The 20,756-nt window shown below is 41.0% G+C and overlaps 1 protein-coding gene across 1 annotated transcript in view; it reads right to left on the bottom strand.

Moving 5' to 3' along the window:
* Parp8 (poly(ADP-ribose) polymerase family member 8) overlaps positions 1 to 20,756 on the bottom strand; it is a 154,971-nt gene that overhangs the window by 20,901 nt on the left and 113,314 nt on the right. Inside the window, exons 12-17 of the mRNA XM_051172595.1 lie at positions 16,426 to 16,551; positions 15,398 to 15,956; positions 13,818 to 13,868; positions 13,621 to 13,716; positions 2,176 to 2,268; positions 322 to 447 (exon numbers count right to left, since the gene is read on the bottom strand). Coding sequence (XP_051028552.1) covers positions 322 to 447; positions 2,176 to 2,268; positions 13,621 to 13,716; positions 13,818 to 13,868; positions 15,398 to 15,956; positions 16,426 to 16,551 — 1,051 coding nt within the window. The remainder of the gene's footprint in view (positions 1 to 321; positions 448 to 2,175; positions 2,269 to 13,620; positions 13,717 to 13,817; positions 13,869 to 15,397; positions 15,957 to 16,425; positions 16,552 to 20,756) is intronic.

Below are 20,756 nucleotides of genomic sequence, written 5' to 3'. Positions count from 1 at the left end.
TAAATGTTTATGAAATGGTTCTCTTAAGAAATGTGAGTCTTTTAACAATATGAATTTATCTGTCATTACCTTTTGGGGATTAGACAGAAACAATAGGGGAAGGAAGTCGAGGTGATAAAAAAGAAAAGGGAACACTGTCCCTTGACTCATGTTCCTTTTATTCCCGTGAGATTACAGAATCCCAAAGCATGTGGTATGAACTTAAAGTTACCATGGATACACTTGACAAGACAGGCATTCAAACAGAGGACACCCATGAGATTAATTCTCCATCACGGCTCTGAGGAGCTGTGTGCATAGTGCCCATGAGTGACCACTTACCCTGGGGTTGAAGGCTAACATCTGAGGGTCATTAGGATCCACCACAGATGGATATGGCTCGAAAATGACGACTTTTCTAGGAGATTCCAACGCAGATCTACACATGGACACAAGTAGATCTACCACCTTAGAAAACACATGAGGCGAGTCACTGGCAGGTTCTGTCAGATGGTTCCGGTGCTGTGTGTCCTGCTCATGGCAGCACAGTGTAATCAGGTAGCCTCGAGTCTGCTACCCATCTGTCAAATCTGTAGTTCATGACTTTATACCAAAACTGACCCAACTGGACTGCTGATTAAAAATAACAAACATGCACAGTCTCTAATTGCTCATGAGTATATCTCTGTCATGAGCACACAGTGTTTGATGATAACATTGCTCTAGATAAGATGAGCAAGACAGGTCTGTGCTAGGGTCCTGTGTGCATTCTAATGAACAAGATATATATATAAAAAACACCAATTAAAGGGATATGTGCTTCACTGGACTCTCTGGTAGTATTAAATGGTATGATAATGAAGTAGGCACTAGGTAATGGTGTGTAAGAAGTTCTGGAGCTACCTTAGAGACCGGAATATGAGGTTGGGGAGGGAGGGAGGCCTTGCACTATAGGGGAGGAGATTGGCCCAAGTTAGGAAAGCTACACAGCCATGACAACAAGTTTGCCATATTCTACAAAGAGCACACTGCGAGAAACCACCTTTCCCTCTTGTTTCTGTCCTCTGTCAAAGCTATTAATGATCATTGTTAAATACAACATCTTTGTTGCTGTGTTACTCAAGGACCCCTCTGCTGGTGTGCAGGAGACAGTATGGTCTACGTGAAGCTGCCTCCCGGCATCAGTTCTCAGAAGAGCATGCTGAATAACAATGCTACTGTCTGGAATAGAAGAAACGCATCTAAACACACATATGGAAAACTACATCCACAAAGATTTTTAACAAACATTTTTTTAAATGTATAGTAAGTGGAACATGGCATTACATGGCTGTATTCCCAGTACAGGAGACACCGAGGCTTCCAAGTTCAACTCTAGGCCAGTCTGGGTCATATTCTAGGATCCTGTCTCAATGAAATGGCCCGATGTAACCCTGTACTAAACAACAACAACAACACAAGGCTGATCCTGGTGTTTCACAACTTCAATCCCAGCACTTGTGAGGCAGAGGCGGATGAATCTCTGTGAGTTGGAGGCTAGTCTCGTGTATATAGCAAGTTACAGGGCATCCAGGCCAGATGGATACTCAGATAGATGATAGGCAGACAGATAGATGATAGATAGACAGACAGACAGAAAGAACGAAAGAAAGAATAGGCTGCCACTTGATGGAAGTAAAACTGCACCAGAACAAAAACAAAAACAGCAAAATAAAGCACAGGCAAGGCTTTCTGCACCATTTACCACGGAAGACAATTATTTGTAAAGGAAAGTTGTTTAATTTCCCCCTCTAGGCCACCGTAAAATGATAAAGCACAGATTTAAAAGAAAAAAAAAAAAAATCAAGCGCCAGCTTGTTTCTAATGAGAAGCTATCTGAAGCCGTCGTCGTCCCTGCAGAAGTGACAGCAGTGGCCTGGAACACGTTTTTCTTTCTTTCTTTTTTTTTTTTTTTTTTTTTTTTTGATAGTTTTTTTTTTTTATTAATTTATTCTTGTTACATCTCAATGTTTATCCCATCCCTTGTATCCTCCCATTCCTCCCCCTCCCATTTTCCCATTATTCCCCTCCTCTATGACTGTTCCTGAGGGGGATTACCTCCCCCTGTATATGCTCATAGGGTAGGTTGCCAAGAAGAGACTTAATACCCTATGGAACATGTTTTTCAAAGCAGACAAGGCCACTTAGCGTGCGTACCTGAGCTCCAGTAGCTATCTCGTCAGCAGCTTCGTTCATCACCCCCAGGGTTTGGAAAGCAAATACACACAGCTCCCGCTCACACACTGTGGGCTACAAAGGAACAGGAGTCAATTACAGTGTATGTTTCCATCTTTCAATTCGTAAATGTCAAGTTGTTCTACATCATAGACGCAGAGTCCAGCGGCTTAGAGTGTTTTAAGAAAGGAAATCGTGTTTCCTTTATTATAAGCATGTTACTTAAGAATAGACAAATTCTTACACTAAAGTACCAATAGTCTCTTGGTAGAGTCAAAAGTCCCAGAGAAAATGATCCACTTCAGTAAGCTGCAGGCATTTCCATCCAGAACAAGTTAGCAGCGGATGGACAGGGTATAAGGCAGTGAAATGCATCTCTCTACCCAATACACAATGCACACTATATGCATTCATTTTGTATACTCAAAGACTATACATTAAAAAAAAGATGTAATGGCTGAATCTCATTTTTCCCTAGGAAATTTATTTGGGAGAAATAAGCATGACTCTACTGATTTGCTACCTAGCTCTTGAAAGATCGGTTCTGCTGCACAGACTTCTGACTTCAGGAACCTCCTGAGGTCAACGACACTGAAGTATACAGTCTGCAGTTGCTTTGGAGGAGTTCTCATCTTTCAAATCTAATACAGTGTCATCCCCTTGATGTATCTTACTTCCCCAGTTACATTGCATTAGGCAGCTGATGAAGCCTAACAGGATGCAATCCACTGTGCCTCTGCACAGCAGACAAAAGGCTCCTGCGCTCACTGCTTCTAGTGGACGATTTGGTCTGTTGCTTAGCCAGTGGGAAACTATGGCTCCATTCTGAACCTCCTACACATTTAGGAGAGGCTCATAGGAGGGCTAGCTTCACAGATAGAAAGCCTGCCTTATCCCAGTGTCTGGCAGAATCTCTGAAGTCATCTAAGGAGAAAAAGGATTTGCTATATTTCTTTTGTTGGTCCTAACAGTGCAAGTCTGATTCTGTTTCAGGAATGTTGGAAATGTGAGAAGAGATTGAACGCAGACTCAATCTATACTCTATGTGTCTGGATAAGTGCAGAGCAGGTTGTTCAATTTCAACTTTTTTACTTTACCTTGAATGTTTGACTCATTCTAAAACGTTCTTCGATCTTTTGTGAATATCTATGTATGTATGTGTGCCTTAATTTCCTCCCAAAGATAGAAAGGTCCCCCCCCCCTTGCTCCCTTTCTGGGGAGTATGCTGTGACCTGCAGTGACAGGAGCAACCATTACTGAGCATTCACAACATCCAATGTTGCATCCATGTCTGAACATAAGGAGGTTGTGGTTGCACATGAATGAAAATTCAGGAAGAAAAAGCTTGGAAATCATGGTGAACTGGGATGAGCTGTGGGGACTTTTACCCATGAACTACTAACCCCAGTGAATATCAACACAGAGGGGCATTCTTCAGGTCAAGTAGCCCACCACCTCTTTAACTACTAAAGTATACTAATCTCAAAACTGAATAGCAATGTTTGGCTTATTTAATGATTTGGGTAATTATCAGTTTTATCTGAGTCTTTAATAATAAAATATACTTATTTAAATGTGGGTATAAATGTGAATGGAGTACATACACACACACACACACACACACACACACACACACACACACACACACACTGTGATCAGAATATAATATATGAAAAAATACAACGTCTGAAAATTTATTTTCAATTTGAAAAATGGAAAGTGGCCTCTGCTAGGCTGACCATACTCTAGCGAATCTCTCTACAAACATGCACATCATGAAGACAGCACCGAACGGTCCTAGTGAGCTGTGGAAGGAGGACAAGAAGCTGGGAGGATGCTGAGGGCTGTCCTTGGGAGGAGCAGGATGGGGAGCACGGTGAGGGCTGTCCCTGGGAGGAGCGGGATGGGGAGCATGGTGAGGGCTGTCCCTGGCAGGAGCGGGATGGGGAGCATGGTAAGGGCTGTCCCTGGGAGGAGCGGGATGGGGAGCACGGTGAGGGCTGTCCCTGGGAGGAGCGGGATGGGGAGTACAGTGAGGGCTATCCCTGGGAGGAGTGGGATGGGGAGCACGGTGAGGGCTATCACTGGGAGGAGCGGGATGGGGAGTATGGTGAGGGCTATCACTGGGAAAAGCGGGATGGGGAGTACAGTGAGGGCTATCACTGGGAGGAGCGGGATGGGGAGTACGGTGAGGGCTGTCCCTGGGAGGAGCAGAATAGGGAGTATGGTGAGGGCTGTCCCTGGGAGGAGCGGGATGGGGAGTACGAGGAGGGCTGTCACTGGGAGGAGTGGGATGGGGAGTACGGGGAGGGCTGTCACTGGGAGGAGCGAGATGGGGAGTACGGGGAGGGCTGTCATTGGGAGGAGCAGGACGGGGAGGGCTGTCACTGGGAGGAGCGGGATGGGGAGTATGGGATTGATAAATTCAAAGTACGTGTGTACACGCCTGAAAACTCTAAAAGAGTGAATGAAAAAGCTTCTATGCTTACAGAAAGGGAGTCAAACTCAAGGAAGACAAACAGAGTCATTCCTCCTTGGCACCATGTAAGGAGTTACACTGCAGATTTACCTTTTCCCACTTGGAAATGACTCTTGTGTGTGATAATGAGTTTACATCACATGCTTTAATATAAACTAACTATATAAGCATAAATATAACTAAGTCTGGTGTAATTAATTTTTAATAATTGTGTGTTGTCTTGGAGCAATCAACTCCCTAGAATTTAGGCTGTAAAAATATAGCAAGGTTCCCCCATTACCAACACATGCATATTTACAATGCAATATTCATTATTTACCAACTTAAAAGCACAAGGAACTTTTATATGTATCCTTAAATATGTATTATTGTAGACCTTTTCAGCTAAGATGAATGCATTTAAATTTTTTTGAATCAAAAGTAATTTAAATGTGAGCAATAAAAACATATTTCAAAGACTGTTTCTAAGCCTCAAAGAATATTTTAGAACCTAACTGTATTTTAAGAAATTTGTGTTTTCAATGAATTTAAATTACCCTTTACTGAGAATAGAAATTTACAACTCTAGAGGATTTTGCTATGCATTTATGTAGAGAGTGAAGCATGGTGTTGGGAATGGTTTTCAAACACTTCTGCTATGATCTTTTTGTTCAAACTAAATATTTCATGTAATCCCAATGTATAAAACACACTGAGTCTTGTTGACTATAGAGCAAATGGACAGCTGTTTCCAAATCTGTAAAAAGGGAATAAAAGTAATGCCAATTCAGTGAATTGATAAGAAAGGCAGACAAGAGTTATGAACATCTCCTTTAGGAATGGAGGGCTATTTAAGTGATAAGCAAAATCAATTAAATTACCTCAACTGTCCCCATAGTAGCTTTATCTTAATGCAGATAAAAATAAAAGTGCTGAATGAAAATGCTTAAGTATTTAATGAAGGCTGCTTCTTTGTCACATGCCATATAACGTTTTATACATCTAGTTAATCAAAAATGTTAAATTTTTGCTCAAATATTTCCAAGTAAAAAGAGAGAGAAAATCAGTTGAAGTGTAAATTCTTAACTTAAAAATAGTGTTGAAAAATGTTATCATATTAGGAAACACAGGTCTAAGCTTTCAGTTCTCTCTATTTCTAATTTCATGGGCAGCACTTTGAGTGTGTTTTGTAGTGGAGACATCGGTATTCAAGTTGGGGGAAGGTCTGCTCTCGATTAAGAGACACAGATGAGGCAGGAAGATAAACGTGGCACTGTTCTTGCAGGGCAGGCTTGACTGCATGACTGCGTGGTCACTGTGCAGACTTCAGAAGTGGAAGGCAATTTGAAAGGCTTTTAAGAGATGATCCGATGTAGGAAGTGCCAACCAAATCAATGGATTAATCTATTGAGTAGTTAGTAATTGATCAAATGCTTGAGAAGTGCTGAAAAGTGGAAGTATTGCAATACTGGGCAAAGGAGGTCTCTGGGACTTTGCCTTTGGAAATGATATCCCCTCTCTGTGTCTGTGTCTCTGTCTGTGTCTCTGTCTCTGTCTGTCTGTCTCTCTCTCTCTCTCTCCCCCTCCCTCCCTCCCTCCCTCCCTGCCTCCCTCCATCTCTCCATCTTCTGTCACATGCTGCTACCACTATGTTGTTTCTCTCATCACAGGTCCAGTTCTGTGAAGGCAGCTGGCCGTGACCACAACTCTTTAACTTACTAACACGTATGCTCATGTGAGAAATGGGACAAAGAGCGACAGACACTCTTGGTGAGTACAGTGATACTAACACACACAGAAGTGTGGTTTTCTCCGTCATAGCTTAGCAGTTCACAAGGACAGGTCAGGAAAGACCCAAACGGCAGGGTGGAAAGGTAAAGGCACTAGCGATTTAGGCACCAAAGCAAGCCCCTTACTTTTCTGTTCATAGTAACACTCGAAGACATCCCTAAAACACACACAGCGTGCACACTCTAGTGCAATCAAAGGGGACAGATTCATTTAACGGATTTTGGGTTGGTTTTCTGGTAACAACCCACTGTACTGCTGAGTTAAGAACCTGGACACTACGAACACTCCTGTGTTAATGTGGCTGCATCACAGATGCGAGCGTTTTGTCAGGTCTTACCTGGAACTGTCACTTAGAAACCTTGTAAACAAAGAGAAAACCAGCACAGTTCTAACTAGCACTTTCAGAAAGTATGGAACACACCAACCAAGAGCCCTCTGGGTAGAATAACAGAACAGTGTGTGCAGAGATGAACATTTTAGAATTTCAAGAGCAGAATGTTAAAGGACATTTACATCTTGAGAAAATCAGACTTAACGGAAAATATGAGAAATAATCTAAGTTGGGAAGACAAAGACCTTAGGTTCGGGATTTTATGAAAACCAAGTGTTGTTGAGACTCCTAAATCACTTGCTGAGCTATGATGCAGCCTCCTTAGGATTTATTACAGCTGGAAATATGTCACAGGGCTGAGCCTGAATCAGTGAATCAGTGAATCGCTGAGTCCATGAATCACTGCTTAAAATCCAATGAGAAATTATACATGATTCCTAAATTTACAGAAAAACATACTACAGTGTAAATACAAGAGAGATATAGAGAAAAACTAACAAATATGGCAAAATTAAGAGAAGCCTCTGTTAAGAGAACTAGGAAACAGTCCCTTCTGTTTAATCCCCCTTCGAACAGGAGACATTTCTTTGATTTTCATTTCCTGGTCTAATTTTCTGTCATTTATATCATAACATAAACGGCCAAGGCACTTGTCTGATTTCCTTAGGCCAGTAGCTCTCAACCTGTGGGAGATGGAATGGTCTCTTCCCAGGGACTGCATATCAGACATCCTGCGTATCAGAGAGATTTGCATTACTATTCATAACAGGGGCAAAGTTACAGTTATGAAGTAGCAATGAGATAATTGTATGGTTGGGGGTCACCACAACATGAGGAACTGTATTAAAGGCTCACAGCGTTAGGCAGATTGAGAAGCACTGCCTTAGGCTGTGTCATGGCAACATTAAATCTAATAATTACCTATATAAAATACTTGTTTAGAAGATTTTTCTCTGTAACCTTCACTGATGCAAAAACAAAAGAAAACAAAATTGGAGGGAGGCAGAAAGAATACTAAGAGAAACTGTGGTACCTTTGCCCCTTATTACAGGAATGGAATGCAGATTAAACCACAAAGAGTAGCTGCCGACTGTGTGTGCAGTGAATTTCAGGAACATAGACATGGTCCTTCAAGTCTGCAAGCGGAGTGCCTGCCCAGTTAGTCCTGGGGTAACACACGGTAACATATTCCCTTCCTCACACATGAAGTGGAACTAATAATACCTCACAGGGTTACCATGAGGATTCAATGCTGAGAATCCATACAAAGTGCTCTGCACACATAAAAACTACCTCAAGGGTGTCTGGTATTGATGAGTTCCTGTCGTCTTCTGCAGTGGAGACAGCACTGACACGGATAAACTCAAGGTCAAAGCCTGAGCCTTGGCAGAATATGACTGCAGCTCTTAAGCGGGGTGCGTAGAGACTACCAGGAGGCTCACTATTCCATGCGTCAAGCGAACATTTTTCTTTTCTTTTTTTTTTTTTTTGAACATTTTTCTTTTAAATCACATAATAATTTAGCCATTACATGCTGTTTTATTTTTTATTCTGAGAATAAAATAAAAGTAGACTTTATAAAAACAGAAATGAACTGCAAGAATAGTTTTCACCTATTTCCCTTGAATAAAATCTAAGAAATAAATCATAAAATCTGAAAATTATGCTAATTCCATGTGCATCTTAAGATACTAAAAACCTCTGATAAATTCACTGACATACACGCTGTATGATTTATCTTTTCAAACATATTCTGAAGAGCAAGATGATCTTTCTCCCTTAAAAAGTGGAACAGGATCTACCACGGCACCTTCACCTTATTAACGCTTAATGTTTAAGATGGAGAGTGCAGGAGCTGGACAGAACCATGTTGAATGCTCTGCATCCCGACACGCTATCTGAATGGTGCTGAACAAACTGTTTAATCTCTGTAATCCTAAAAAAAAAAAAAAAAAAAGGAGAAGAAAAACTTATCTGAAGTCCAGGGTCAAATCACTAGAGCTTTGTGAACACCAAGAACGGAGACAAGCAAAGCATACATGGTTCTGGCCCATGATGCAAAATGACTCCTCCTCAATAAATAATGAGGACACAAATTAGGTCAGACATTATCTCCATATTTACCCGCACTTTACTGCTTGTCACACTAAAACCCAGATTTTACTGTATTGCTGTAGTAGAAAGCATTTTTTAAACATACAAATAAGGGTTGATATCAACAAAAATTGCTCAGTGATGACCCACCCTTTCACCTCCCGATAAAATCTTTAAAAATAGTAGCAAAAATGGTCTTAATGAGCTCAAATCGTTTTTGGAAGTTGGCTTAGACTCTATAGTGAGGCAAGAAGCACAAAACAGTTGTAAACTGTTCACAACAGCTTCACATCTCCTCAAACCGAAAAGGGTCATTCACAAAGGACTATTATGGGCCCCACTTGACGGCTCCCTGAAGTCAGACTCAGACACCTGTCTGTCTATGTCTGATCCAGAACTCACCCAGTACTAAATTTCATCCCTAGGAGTAGGACTGAACATTGCAGAGGTGGTAAGTAACGCTGAGGCAGACACCAAACTAAGAAAACTTCTTTGGAGGAAAGACTGAGAAAATGATGCCTGAGGACTGTGAGCAGCTTCCACACGTGCCTGGGAAGACAGAGGCCACATACTTGGCCAGGACTTCATGTGCTCAAGGAAAAATTTGCAAGCAGTCATGGTGATTTGTGGCAAAAATCCCAGCATTTGAGAGGTTCAGACAGGAGGACTGCCCTAAGTCTGAAGCCACTTTACACTAAATAGAAAAATCTTGGCCAGCTAAAGCTAAGCAGCTAGAATATATATTTAATTTAAAAGAAGAGGAGGAAAAAATAAATGAAAACAATAAACCCTCCAAAAACTAAAGAAAAAAATCAAGAGATGGCATTAAATATCATTTCTAGCTGTTTTTTATTATTACAAGGAGAAATTCGTGGTGGGGTAGAATTTTAAACCTCCAGGTTAAGTATTAAAGGAATTATCTACAAACAGATATCCTTGCCACGAAATGGGAAGAGACTTTTGATAATAATTTGTCAGGAAGTCAGTCCTCGGAAGGGCAGCGATCTGATTGGCAGGTGGCTGCATAAGCATATTCAGGATGCCTATTCTCCAATAAAAAAGGACAAGGTCTTCAAAGAAATAATAAAGGCCCTCGTGTAGGAGAAAGGCTATTGACGGACAGCGTTCAGGAAAACATACAGATACTGGATTCAGCAGCATTTTCAAAATGATTAAAGAGCCAAGACTAACTCTGTCTAAGTAAAGATTGTATTTCACAGAAGCCAATAGAATTTATAAACAGGAAATAAACCCTGGGGTTGACCACTGTCTACACTGATATAATATTCACTAAGGGATGCTATGGACGCATTTGAGGAGCTCACAGGCATTTGTATCTCGCCAACTGAGACGTGTAACTTCAGTAGCATAAAAAAGCAGTGAAGGGAGAGAACCAAGACTAAAGATGTCTTCCAAGAACCGACTCATATAAGTGTGCCGATGGTGCTGGGCTGGGAGAGAAGGCGAAGGAGTGGCAGGAACAGTGGATGCAATGACATCTCCCCAAAATAGCAAACTTGTGAAAAAAAAAAGTTATTAACCTATACCTCAAGAAGGCCCAGTGACCTCCACTAGGATAGATATAAAGAGACACACACATACCTTAATCAAACACCGAGAGCCCTGGTGACACACAGATGTCATCCCAGCACTCACAAGGCTGATGCAAAGCGAATGCCTGAACCTCCAGGGTAGCCTGGGTTCTACAGTTAGTTTCAGGCCAATCTGGGCAACAGTGAGAGACTTTGTCTCAAATAAACCAAAATACAGCTACAGCAAATAGTGATACGAGCAGCAATGAGAGCAGTACATGCACATGAGGAATCTTGTGTGCGTGCGCACACACACGCACGCACGCACGCACACACACACACTAATTTGTCCTCAGAAAACAAGCAGTAAAAGCATACAGTAGCACAAAGTTACAAGTAAAAGAGAAATTTAAATCAAAACAAGAAAAAAAGTCAACAAATAATTCTATGTGTAACATTCAAACTTAGAAAATAAATGAAAATATTCTCAAAAAAATCTGAGAGTTCATCATTAGTGCAAAATTTGCTCAGGAAACAATGAAGGAAAACTTCAAGTTAAAACTCCCAGAGCCCTAGCCAGGATATACAAAGACATCATGAGCACAGGTAAGAACCTGAAATGACAAAAAGTACAAATTAAACCATCCAACCAACTAAATAAACAACCAAATAACCTGTACATACATGCAGTTGTTTTTATTTTAATTTTTTGATCTGTTTCCATCTGGTTTAAAAACAAGCTACATAAAGCAGCAATTTTAAGTCTATGTTGATACAGCAGGGGGCAGTTAGTGTGTCTTCATGAAAAACACATCAGGGAGGAAGACCAGACATGCGGTGTGTGCTTTACAGGAACCGTGGGGTCCCAGTCTCTCTGGCTCCGGGGGCAGGGGGTGTACAGGTGTGCTATTTCGTGTGCCTGCTGTCACATGCTGCCCCACTATATGTCATAGCAATGTAACCAAGTGATCCTGGAGCAGCACCTTCCAATCTATGAAGCAAAGATAAGAGACGCTGCAAACATGCAAGACGCCTACAGACCACCAAACAGACTGGCCCAGAAAAGAAAATCCTTCCACCACATAATAATCAAAACACTAATGCACAGAACAAGAAAAGAATATTAAAAGCTACAAGGGGAAAAGGCCAAGTAACATATAGAGGCAGACCTATCAGGATTACACCTGACTTCTCAACAGAGACTATGAAAGCCAGAAGGGCCAGGACAGACTCCTTACAGACCCTAAGAGACCACAGGTGTCAGCCTAGACTCCCATACTCAGCAAAACTTTCCATCACCATAGATGGAGAAAGCAAGATATTCCATGACAAAACCAAACTTAAACAATATCTATGCACAAATCCAGCCCTACAGAAGGAACTAGAAGGAAAACCCCAACCCAAGAAGGTTAACTACACCCAAGAAAACACAGGAAAATAAATAATTCACATCAAAAAGGCAAGAAATTAAAAATATTAGACTCCAACAAAGTATACAACTTGACTGGATCAAAGACATTATTAAGGAAATACAAAGAACGCCCACAAAATAGAGTCTTTGTCAATTATATATGATAAGGACCTAAGAATAAAGATATAATATTCAGAATAAAGAATACTTAAAATTCAATACTGAAAATTAAAATAACTCAATATAAAAACAAAAAAAAATGGTTTTGAACAGACACTTTCCTAAAGATATACAAACGGACAGTAAGCACACGAAAGCATTCTCAAAATTATCATTCATTACAGCAATTTTACCAAAACCAGAGAGCTAGATTCACATACACTGGAATGGGTACACGTACACATACACTCTGCCCCAGCTCTCTCTCTCTCACACAAATACACGCTCACAAACACACACACACACATATGCTCACACACTTTTTTTTTTTGAAGATTCCATTAACTGAAGCATAAGTAAACCTATGTGGTATATCCATCCATAAAATGGAGTATTGAATGATGAAAAGGAACAGAGTATTGATCCGTGTTGTAAGATGAACCTTGAGAGCTACCCATCCATAGAAAAGGAGAGTACGTCAGTGGCCGCCAGATACCAGGCTGTCAGGAGTATGAGGTTCTTCATTAATAGTGAAAACGTTCTGGAATTAGCAACAACGATTATAATTGTGATTACATTAAAAATCGCTTAACTGTGCATTTTGATGACTTAAATGTTGTATTAGTTACTTTTCTGTTGCTGTGATGACATACCATGCCAAAAAGCTACTTACAGAATAAAGCCAGTAGTTTAGCTTCTGGCTCCAGAGAACTAGAAGGGCAGGGAAGGTATAGCATCATGGGTAAAAACTGAGGATGAGAGATCACATCTCATCCCTCACCCAGGACGTGGAGAAAGAAATCAGTAGATGGCGGCGAAGTTAAAAATCCACAGAGCCCTCCCTTTGCGAAGTTCCTTCAGCAAGGCGCCACCTACTACAGTCTCCACAACCTCCCCAAACAGGGACACCTACTGGGGACCAAGCACTCAAATACAAGAGTCTATGCGGAACAGTTCTTATTCAAGCCACCCCAAGAATTATATAAACTTCACTTTAAAAACTGAGGGTTTTTTGCAAGGTTCATTAAAGTTTCTTTTTGTAGCTTTTATTTTGAAACTTCTATTAAGCTTATAAAGTTATTACTGCAAAATAAGGCCAGTTTTTAAACTGAACAATTCATTCTCCAAAGCACGCACATGCTCACTGTTTTCCATTTCCACGCGTTGATGGTGACGTGACGCCTATGGCCACTAAGTTGGCAGCTTTGACTTTCTTCTGCCTTCCCAACACTACGACGCACTCGCATGGAACCTCTCTATACTATCTTAAATTGTAGGGTTCTGAGCAAACACACTAAAGCATCCTACCCTAATGTTAAAAAAACAAAAGCTGTTTCCAGAAGCCATATGCTATTAAATAAACATCTAAATATACAGTTTACAAGACTTATTGCCAATATAGAAGTAGATGTAAATGGAATAAAGATGACAAACATAAGGAACACAATCGTAGCAGGAAAACACTTACTTTTTCACAGATGCCTCCAGAATTAATGCTAACTCCTTTCCACGCAAATGATACCACTTAGTATATATTAAATATTTGCCCTGGGAAGTATTTATCCTGAACTTCACCTATTGACTTATTTGTATTTTAAATTAGAATGCATTCACTTATATTAACATGGCAGTTCGATCAATAAGAACTTACCCTAAGCATGGGACCGTTTTGAAACACGTGTGGCTCATCGCAAACCACACAGTATTCATTCAGTACCGGGATCCGCTGTTCAGCAAACTCAATCGTCTGAATGGAACGATACAAGGAAGCAAGGCAGTGAGGTTCTGGATGACGTGAACGCCCAGCAGGGGGCACATGCTTCCCCAGTAGGTGGGCTGAACTCTTACCTGCACCAGAAAGCCGCGGTCTCGGATTGGAATGCATTTTGCACCATTTGTCTATAAAAAGCAAAGTTTTAAAAAGTAACTTTTCATTGAGGGAAATGTAGAAGCTGTATCTCTTGCCTTTCTCAGAAATAAATGCAGGAGGCCGGCCACATGAATATTGTCAGCTACTATGGCATCAAAATATTGAATTTCTTTACCGATTCTATGATATTTGCATAATCTGCAATATTTTCCTAAACAAAATGATATTCTTAATTTTTCATCTTTTACTAGAAATGCCTGCCATCGTTACATGAAAAGAAAGATGGCTTACTCTATTACTGATCAAAAAAAGCCCACACCCTCATCAGAACATTCAAATCTTATCAGCTGCAGTAACCGCTGCAGTAACTCTTCCAAGAAAACTTAGAGAGCTGCTGGCAAAGGGCCCGGTATTAAATCTTTAATCGGGCTAAGAACATGAAAAAAATATAAATGTTTTCTTCACAAACTACCTGAAATTATCTTTCTGGGGTGAAACTATTATGGGAAATATTCCTTTTTGTTATTTGATTGACACAATTTCCTCCATGCCATTACAGCATACCTTTAAATGAACTTTTAAGATATTCATATAAAATTCCAAAGACTGCCAGTTTCTTAAAATAAGCACAATGTTACAGGGGTATTTGTAATTCAATTGTAGGGAAAACACTATGTAAGAATAACTTCCTTACACAGTCCTGACCAGACCGGAAGTGGCGGGGCGGGTTTGCAGGGGATCTCCCATTTTCTGAGAGGCAGGGGAGAGGGGGAAGGGGATGAGGCAGAAGGGTGGGGCCAGGAGGGGGGGGGGCTACAATTGAAATGTAAAGTGAATAACTAAATTTTTTAAATGTAATTTTAAAAAATAGCTTTGTAAAAACAATTCCTTATTTTTGTTAACTTACATATGGCTGGGTGTATACATGGGAATCATTAAACTGGCACCCACAACATACACACATTTAAAACAGCAAAAACTTTTACAAACCATTCTTGAATATGTAACTACATGCATAATGTTAAGTCTGTCGGGAGCTGGCTGTAGCACCAGTCACTGGAGAGGTGTTTTGTGTACGACAGATTCAAAACCAATACCAACCATACAGTCATCAATGGGACCCAGATTCTCCCCAAAAACCGTGTTAGCAGAAGATGGACACTGAGACCACCTGCATGATCACCAATCTCAATGTCACAGACAGAATTCTCTAATATGTAACGAGAATATAATCCTTAGTTATATGGTCCCCTACTTATGTGTTGAAAAGACTAAATAACCCACTTAGTAAGGATTAAAAGCTCTGTAAATCTAACTGGATTGCAAATCAGTAATCGCACTTTTCCCCAGCAACCAACACTAACGGCTCTCTGCCAGCAGTACATACCCAGTACACAAAAATACTATTCCCAAAGCAGGGGAAAACACCAAATTTAAAAAAACAAAACAAATAACATATATCTTCCTTCTTTCCTCTCCAGGTCTTACTTAAAAAGTGGAAACAAATCTCTTTCCCCTTAGCTACATTTAAGAAGGCGAGATCAAAGTGTTTACGCACAGGAGGCTGAGAAGAAGAGGACGATGGTGTTAAAATACCGATAAGCCCTGAGGTAAGCGAGAGCCTCCTGCCCTCTGCGTTGGGTTCCTTGAAATGCTCAGTTTTCGATGACTTGGGGGCACTGGAGTAAGACTTGCTGAGCAATTTGTGGTTTTTCAGCCCATATAATTCTTCCATTCTGAGATTACTGGAGTAAGACCTGCTTAGCAGTTTGTGGGGCTTCAAGTTGGTGTTGTGCTCACATCGCGGGTCTCCAGAACAAGATCGAGTCAATAGCTTATGCGACTTCAGCGTGAGGCAGTCCTCCTGCTTGCCCGCTGCAGGGCAGGGCCGGCCCAAGAGTTTGTGCGATTTGATGGTGGACATCGCCTGCTCGGCCCTGGGGTCGCTGGATAATGAGCGCCCAAAGGTCCTGTGCGATTTGGTGCACACATCGTCGGCTTTGACGGTGCTAGAACAAGTCCTTCGCAGCAGCTTGTGCGTTTTGGAGATGCCGTCTTGTTCGGGTTTCAGTTTAGACTTGCTTTTGCCGCAACCAGGGGGAGGATAGCTGGGCGACCTTGGAGATGAGCAACAATTAACAACGGGGCTTAAACTGGCCCTGACCTCAGAGCCCCAGCTCAACCGAGGGACACCTGCTGCCACCTCACCAACACTCCCCCTCTTCTGAGCGCAGAATGGGTCACAGGAATTTAACCCACATCTTTTTCCACAAGTACACGACCACTTCAGCATGGTTTCTCCCTCCAACCTATCCCAGAAGCCCATCAAGAACTAATTTTGGGAGAAATCTCCGTTTGCAAACAAAATCTAACTTTAGTAAAATTTTCCAGTACTGGCTAATACAGACAACAAAAAAGAGCCCGTGTAAGTTTTAGATGGAACACCTGCAACTTAAGTCTTTTCTTGGAAGTCATAAAGGAAAGAAGCGGACATCTAGCAACAGGAAAAAATAAAACTTTAAACTGGGTGTCGACGTACACTATGGGCTCAGCACTGAGACAAGGGTAAAGACGCCTGTTACCAACCTGCGCAGGGTAGAAAACAAATGCAGAGGAGACTTCACCTTCTTCTCTGACAGCTTCTTACCGTGCAGGCAATTGGACTTTTCTTTGCTCTGTTTCCACTGCTGAGTAACAAACGTCTGCATGATTCTGTCAATCCAAAGGCAACTCGATTAGCACAGTCCCCAAAGCCATCTACATGGATACTTCTGTTTTGGTTGGCTGGCTGGTTGGTTTGGGGGTTTTGTTGCTTTGCTTTGAAGCAGGGAGTCTCACTGTGTAGCCCTGGCCTGAAACGTACTTCAGAGACTAGGTTTGGCCTCAAGTTCCCAGAGATCAGACGGCCTCTGCCTTCTGAGTGCTGGGACTAAAGGAGAGTGTCACATTTGTCAATATGGCAGCCACCAATACTTAGGTACTTGTTGCAGTGAGAACACACTACCAAAGGACTATAACACACCCATAGGTAAAAGGATAAGTTAGGGTTGTGCAAGAATTTCATATAAAGGAAGCCAGAAGGTAAGAAATTACTGTGATGGTTTTATGATGACTTATATCATAGCGACGATCAAGCCAACTACGTACTAGGAAATGAAAATAAAATACTGCCATGAGTTAATCCCCCAAATTATTGGAGAGTTTATGAAACAAAGGATTTAAAGAGAATCCTGAGAGAAGCCTCTAGGATTGATAACTTATATATGAATTATTTTAAGTGAAACTAATATTTCACTTCATTGTTGCATCTATGTTGTTTCTGCATGAAAGAGAAGAACAAATTATCAACTCTATATAGAGACAAATAATGTAAAAATATATAGTCATCAAATATAGCACATTCCCTTCTTCTACATATGCTATTATTTTTAAATGTATATTTCTAAAATGTCTTAGTTATTACCATAAATTTTGAATTTAGAACTCCTAGGCTCAGAATTTTCCACGCTATCTGCTTCCTTGGTGCTTCATGGAAAAGAAATTATGGAGTGCCAACAGTGGCCTGTGAGAGCAAGTTATCCCCAAAGGCCTTGAGACCGAGGCTCTGCATCCCACCTTCCAACTCACAGGACAAGACGATCCCCTAATGATGCTCTTTCGGTGCACATGAAATTTTATAATTATATATTATATGTATAATACATTCAACAGTTTTATTTTCTTTTGAAAATCCCTTCAAGTTTTCTTGGTTGTCATTTTTTGTTGTTGTTACTTCTACAAACTGCTTCTAGGAGAAGTGGATACCAGAATTAGTTTATCAACTAGACTAGATCAGGGACTATGACATTGCTTCATAAATGAAAATGTTCCTCTTAGTTTCCCAAAACTGTTATTAGTACATACATCCAAATAAAGTGTCTGTTCAGTGGAGACGCTGTGACTCTCGGCAAGAAGACAATCACCAAAATTCCTCAACATCTGTCAGGTCTCAACTAACTGGGCTCACTAAGCCTTACTCCGTGGGGCTTGCTTCCTTCCGCTATCTTTGATGTGCTTGGGAGGGTGACGTACGGCATATATGGCATCCTTAGGGTAGCAGAAGTGGTGGGGAAAAGGAGGATAAACTCTGTGTTGATTAACACTGTGATTCCAATTTCATAGGAAATTTGCCTTGGATCTTAAGAACAGATGATCTCTTTATTTTACTTTTACTTGATGTCTGTAGATCTTTTTTACTCAATATTTCAAGAAGATTTGGGTGTGCTGATCATTGTTTCTTCTTGTTACTAATCTTCATACCCTCACCAATACCACTTTTTTGTACCAATTAGATTTAGATTCTTTTCCTCCCATGATGAAGAAGGTTCTTATTCCTATAACCTGTCACCTAAAAAGACTACCAAGTGCATCCTGGATAAGCTAATTTGAACCAACTAACTTACTAGCTTAAATGGCTAAAATATGTCTCACTTTCAGGTTACATTGTTATTCCAAAGTGCAGCTTCAACACCTAACGTCAGTAGCTCCCAAAAGTGCTCTAAGTCCTAATTGTCTTGGATGTAAACGAGTCATCTGCTAGTAAGACAGCTAATGTCAGAGCTGGTCCAAAGTGTGTGTGAAAATGTGTGTGGTGTGGGGTGTGTGTGTGTGTGTGTGTACACATATATAAATATATGATTGCATGTGCTATGGTGACCATCTTCTCATAGCACAGAGCCACTAGATATTTAAGTATTTATTAAGCGAAGAAAAAATGGACAAATGGTGTCTCAGCCACCTTCTATAGTTCTTAGAGGGTTCAGGGTAATCTTGACAGAGAAAGTGAGTGCATTAGAGTGACACTGTGATTTGCCTTCAGTTTCACTGCCGAGCAAACATGATGCTGACACACTGTGCATCACAGGTTACTGTAAGCACTAAGAGATGGAATGTGCGTCGGTGTTTGGAAAGGCAGGGACACGCGCTAAGCACGTGGTCTAGCGCCTGGACACAACAGAATGAGGGACCGCGGAGAACACTGATGTAGTTGCTTACTTCGTAAACATCTACCTAAAGCGTAAGGAGTCTAGATTGCACACCAGCCTCTTTCAGGACGTTTAAGGCGAAATCCCCACTCTGCACGTGAAGCTCTTCTTAGAGACTACCATGAAGGTGAAACCACAAAAGTTTAAAATTGTGTTACTTAGACTGGATGGGCCCAGAAGAACCGCAGACAAAAGCACTTATAACTAAAGAAACTTAATCATGTACCGAACAGAACTCCATCAAAAAAAAAAAAAGAAAAGAAAGAAAGAAAGAAAAATATTCTAACCTATACTAACAAATTTTCTACATAACTAAAATTCATTCATAAAAGCAAGTAACATTTTCAAAAAGATTTAGCACCAGGCTGGGTCTATGAATAGAACATGTTAAATACTCTATGAGTCTCTGTGGCGCAAACCTCAGCACACATTCTATAACTTGTGAGGCTTACAACTATAGACACGGTTTCTTTGTCACACTCATGTGATATGTTCATGAGCCACTACAGGCAGAAAGGTGTGTGTTTGGGGACGTCTGGGTAGTGGTGGTGGTTGCTGTTGTCTTATTTTGATCAACCTCATTCTCCAACCTCCAGCACAAAACAAACAAGCAAAGCACCCACATGGCAATATAATGTAGAGATACGCCTTTTCTCCTCGCCAAGATGGGGATGATGTAACAAACAGAGCCCAGCTGAAAAAATAAGACCAACTGCACTGGAGAAGCCCCCCTAATACAAAACAGAAATGTACAGATGTCCCATAGGAGCCTTTGAGAGAGAACATTTCATACTGTAATGTGCTACATACCTTATAAATTAAATTTAGCTTTAGAGACACAGGATCTTAAATGCTAAGGATTAGTTATCTGATTCTGCATTTGTATGCACATCTAGACTCAACATTGACCCAACACTGAGCAGCTAAAAGTGAATCCCTCTCTCAAATGCAACCATGCGTAACTCACACCTGCACAGGCGTATGTCGGTGTAGGGTCACAAAAACTGAGGACAATACCAGAGGTCTAAGACACGGACAAGCCCATCTATCACACAGGACTCGCGGCTCCGGTGAAAAGGCAGCCGACACACAGAGTTTTAAAGCGTTTTTTTTTTTTTTTAGAATATTACTCAATAAAGGCTGACATATGATGAAAATGAAAATTCATTAAACTGAAAGGGAGAGACGTGAGCTGCATCCTGATCAAAATCTAAACCACTGTGTTAGTGCAGAAGGTCTAACGGGCCCTGAGTCAATCACGTTTATAGCCCTGGAAGAATACATAGGCCTTCAAGGATTCTTATAAATTCTAAAAGCTGAATTCTTGACAAATACAGAACTTACTCTTTATATCCTGGCTATGGCTAACTCGGGTACATGTCAGTATTCTCTGTCATGTTTTTGGCTCTTATCTAAAGACAGAGGACAACACATGAGGGTGAAGATGTGCACAAAGGGAACCCGTGGTGTTGGTTAAATTAAGACAGCCATTGTGGGGACCGGCGAGGTGGTCCAGCGGGTAAAATGCTTCCTGTGAAGTTTGACAATCCCAGGAGCCACATGAGGTTTGAAGAAGAGAATCAACTCCACAAAACTGTACACACACACACACACACACACACACACACACACACGAGCAAATTTAAAAAATAGATAGATAGATAGATGATGGCCTGGCAGACAGAGAGACAATACAGAGATAGGGCAAGGAAATAGAATACAGTTGCCTCAAGCTATTAAAATAGAACTAACACATGGTCTAGCAATCGCACCAGTAAGTATTTGTCCAAACAAATGGAGTATTTAGAGAAGAAATCTTTGCACACTCATGTCTGCTGCAGCACTATTCAAAACAAGACATGAGGTGGAAACAGCGTAAGGGCCCATCAGAGA

The sequence above is a fragment of the Acomys russatus genome, chromosome 30 (assembly GCF_903995435.1).
Source record: "Acomys russatus chromosome 30, mAcoRus1.1, whole genome shotgun sequence".
Taxonomy (NCBI): domain Eukaryota; kingdom Metazoa; phylum Chordata; class Mammalia; order Rodentia; family Muridae; genus Acomys; species Acomys russatus.
Note: the sequence above shows the minus strand (reverse complement) of the source record. Positions and strands in the feature narration are given on the sequence as shown.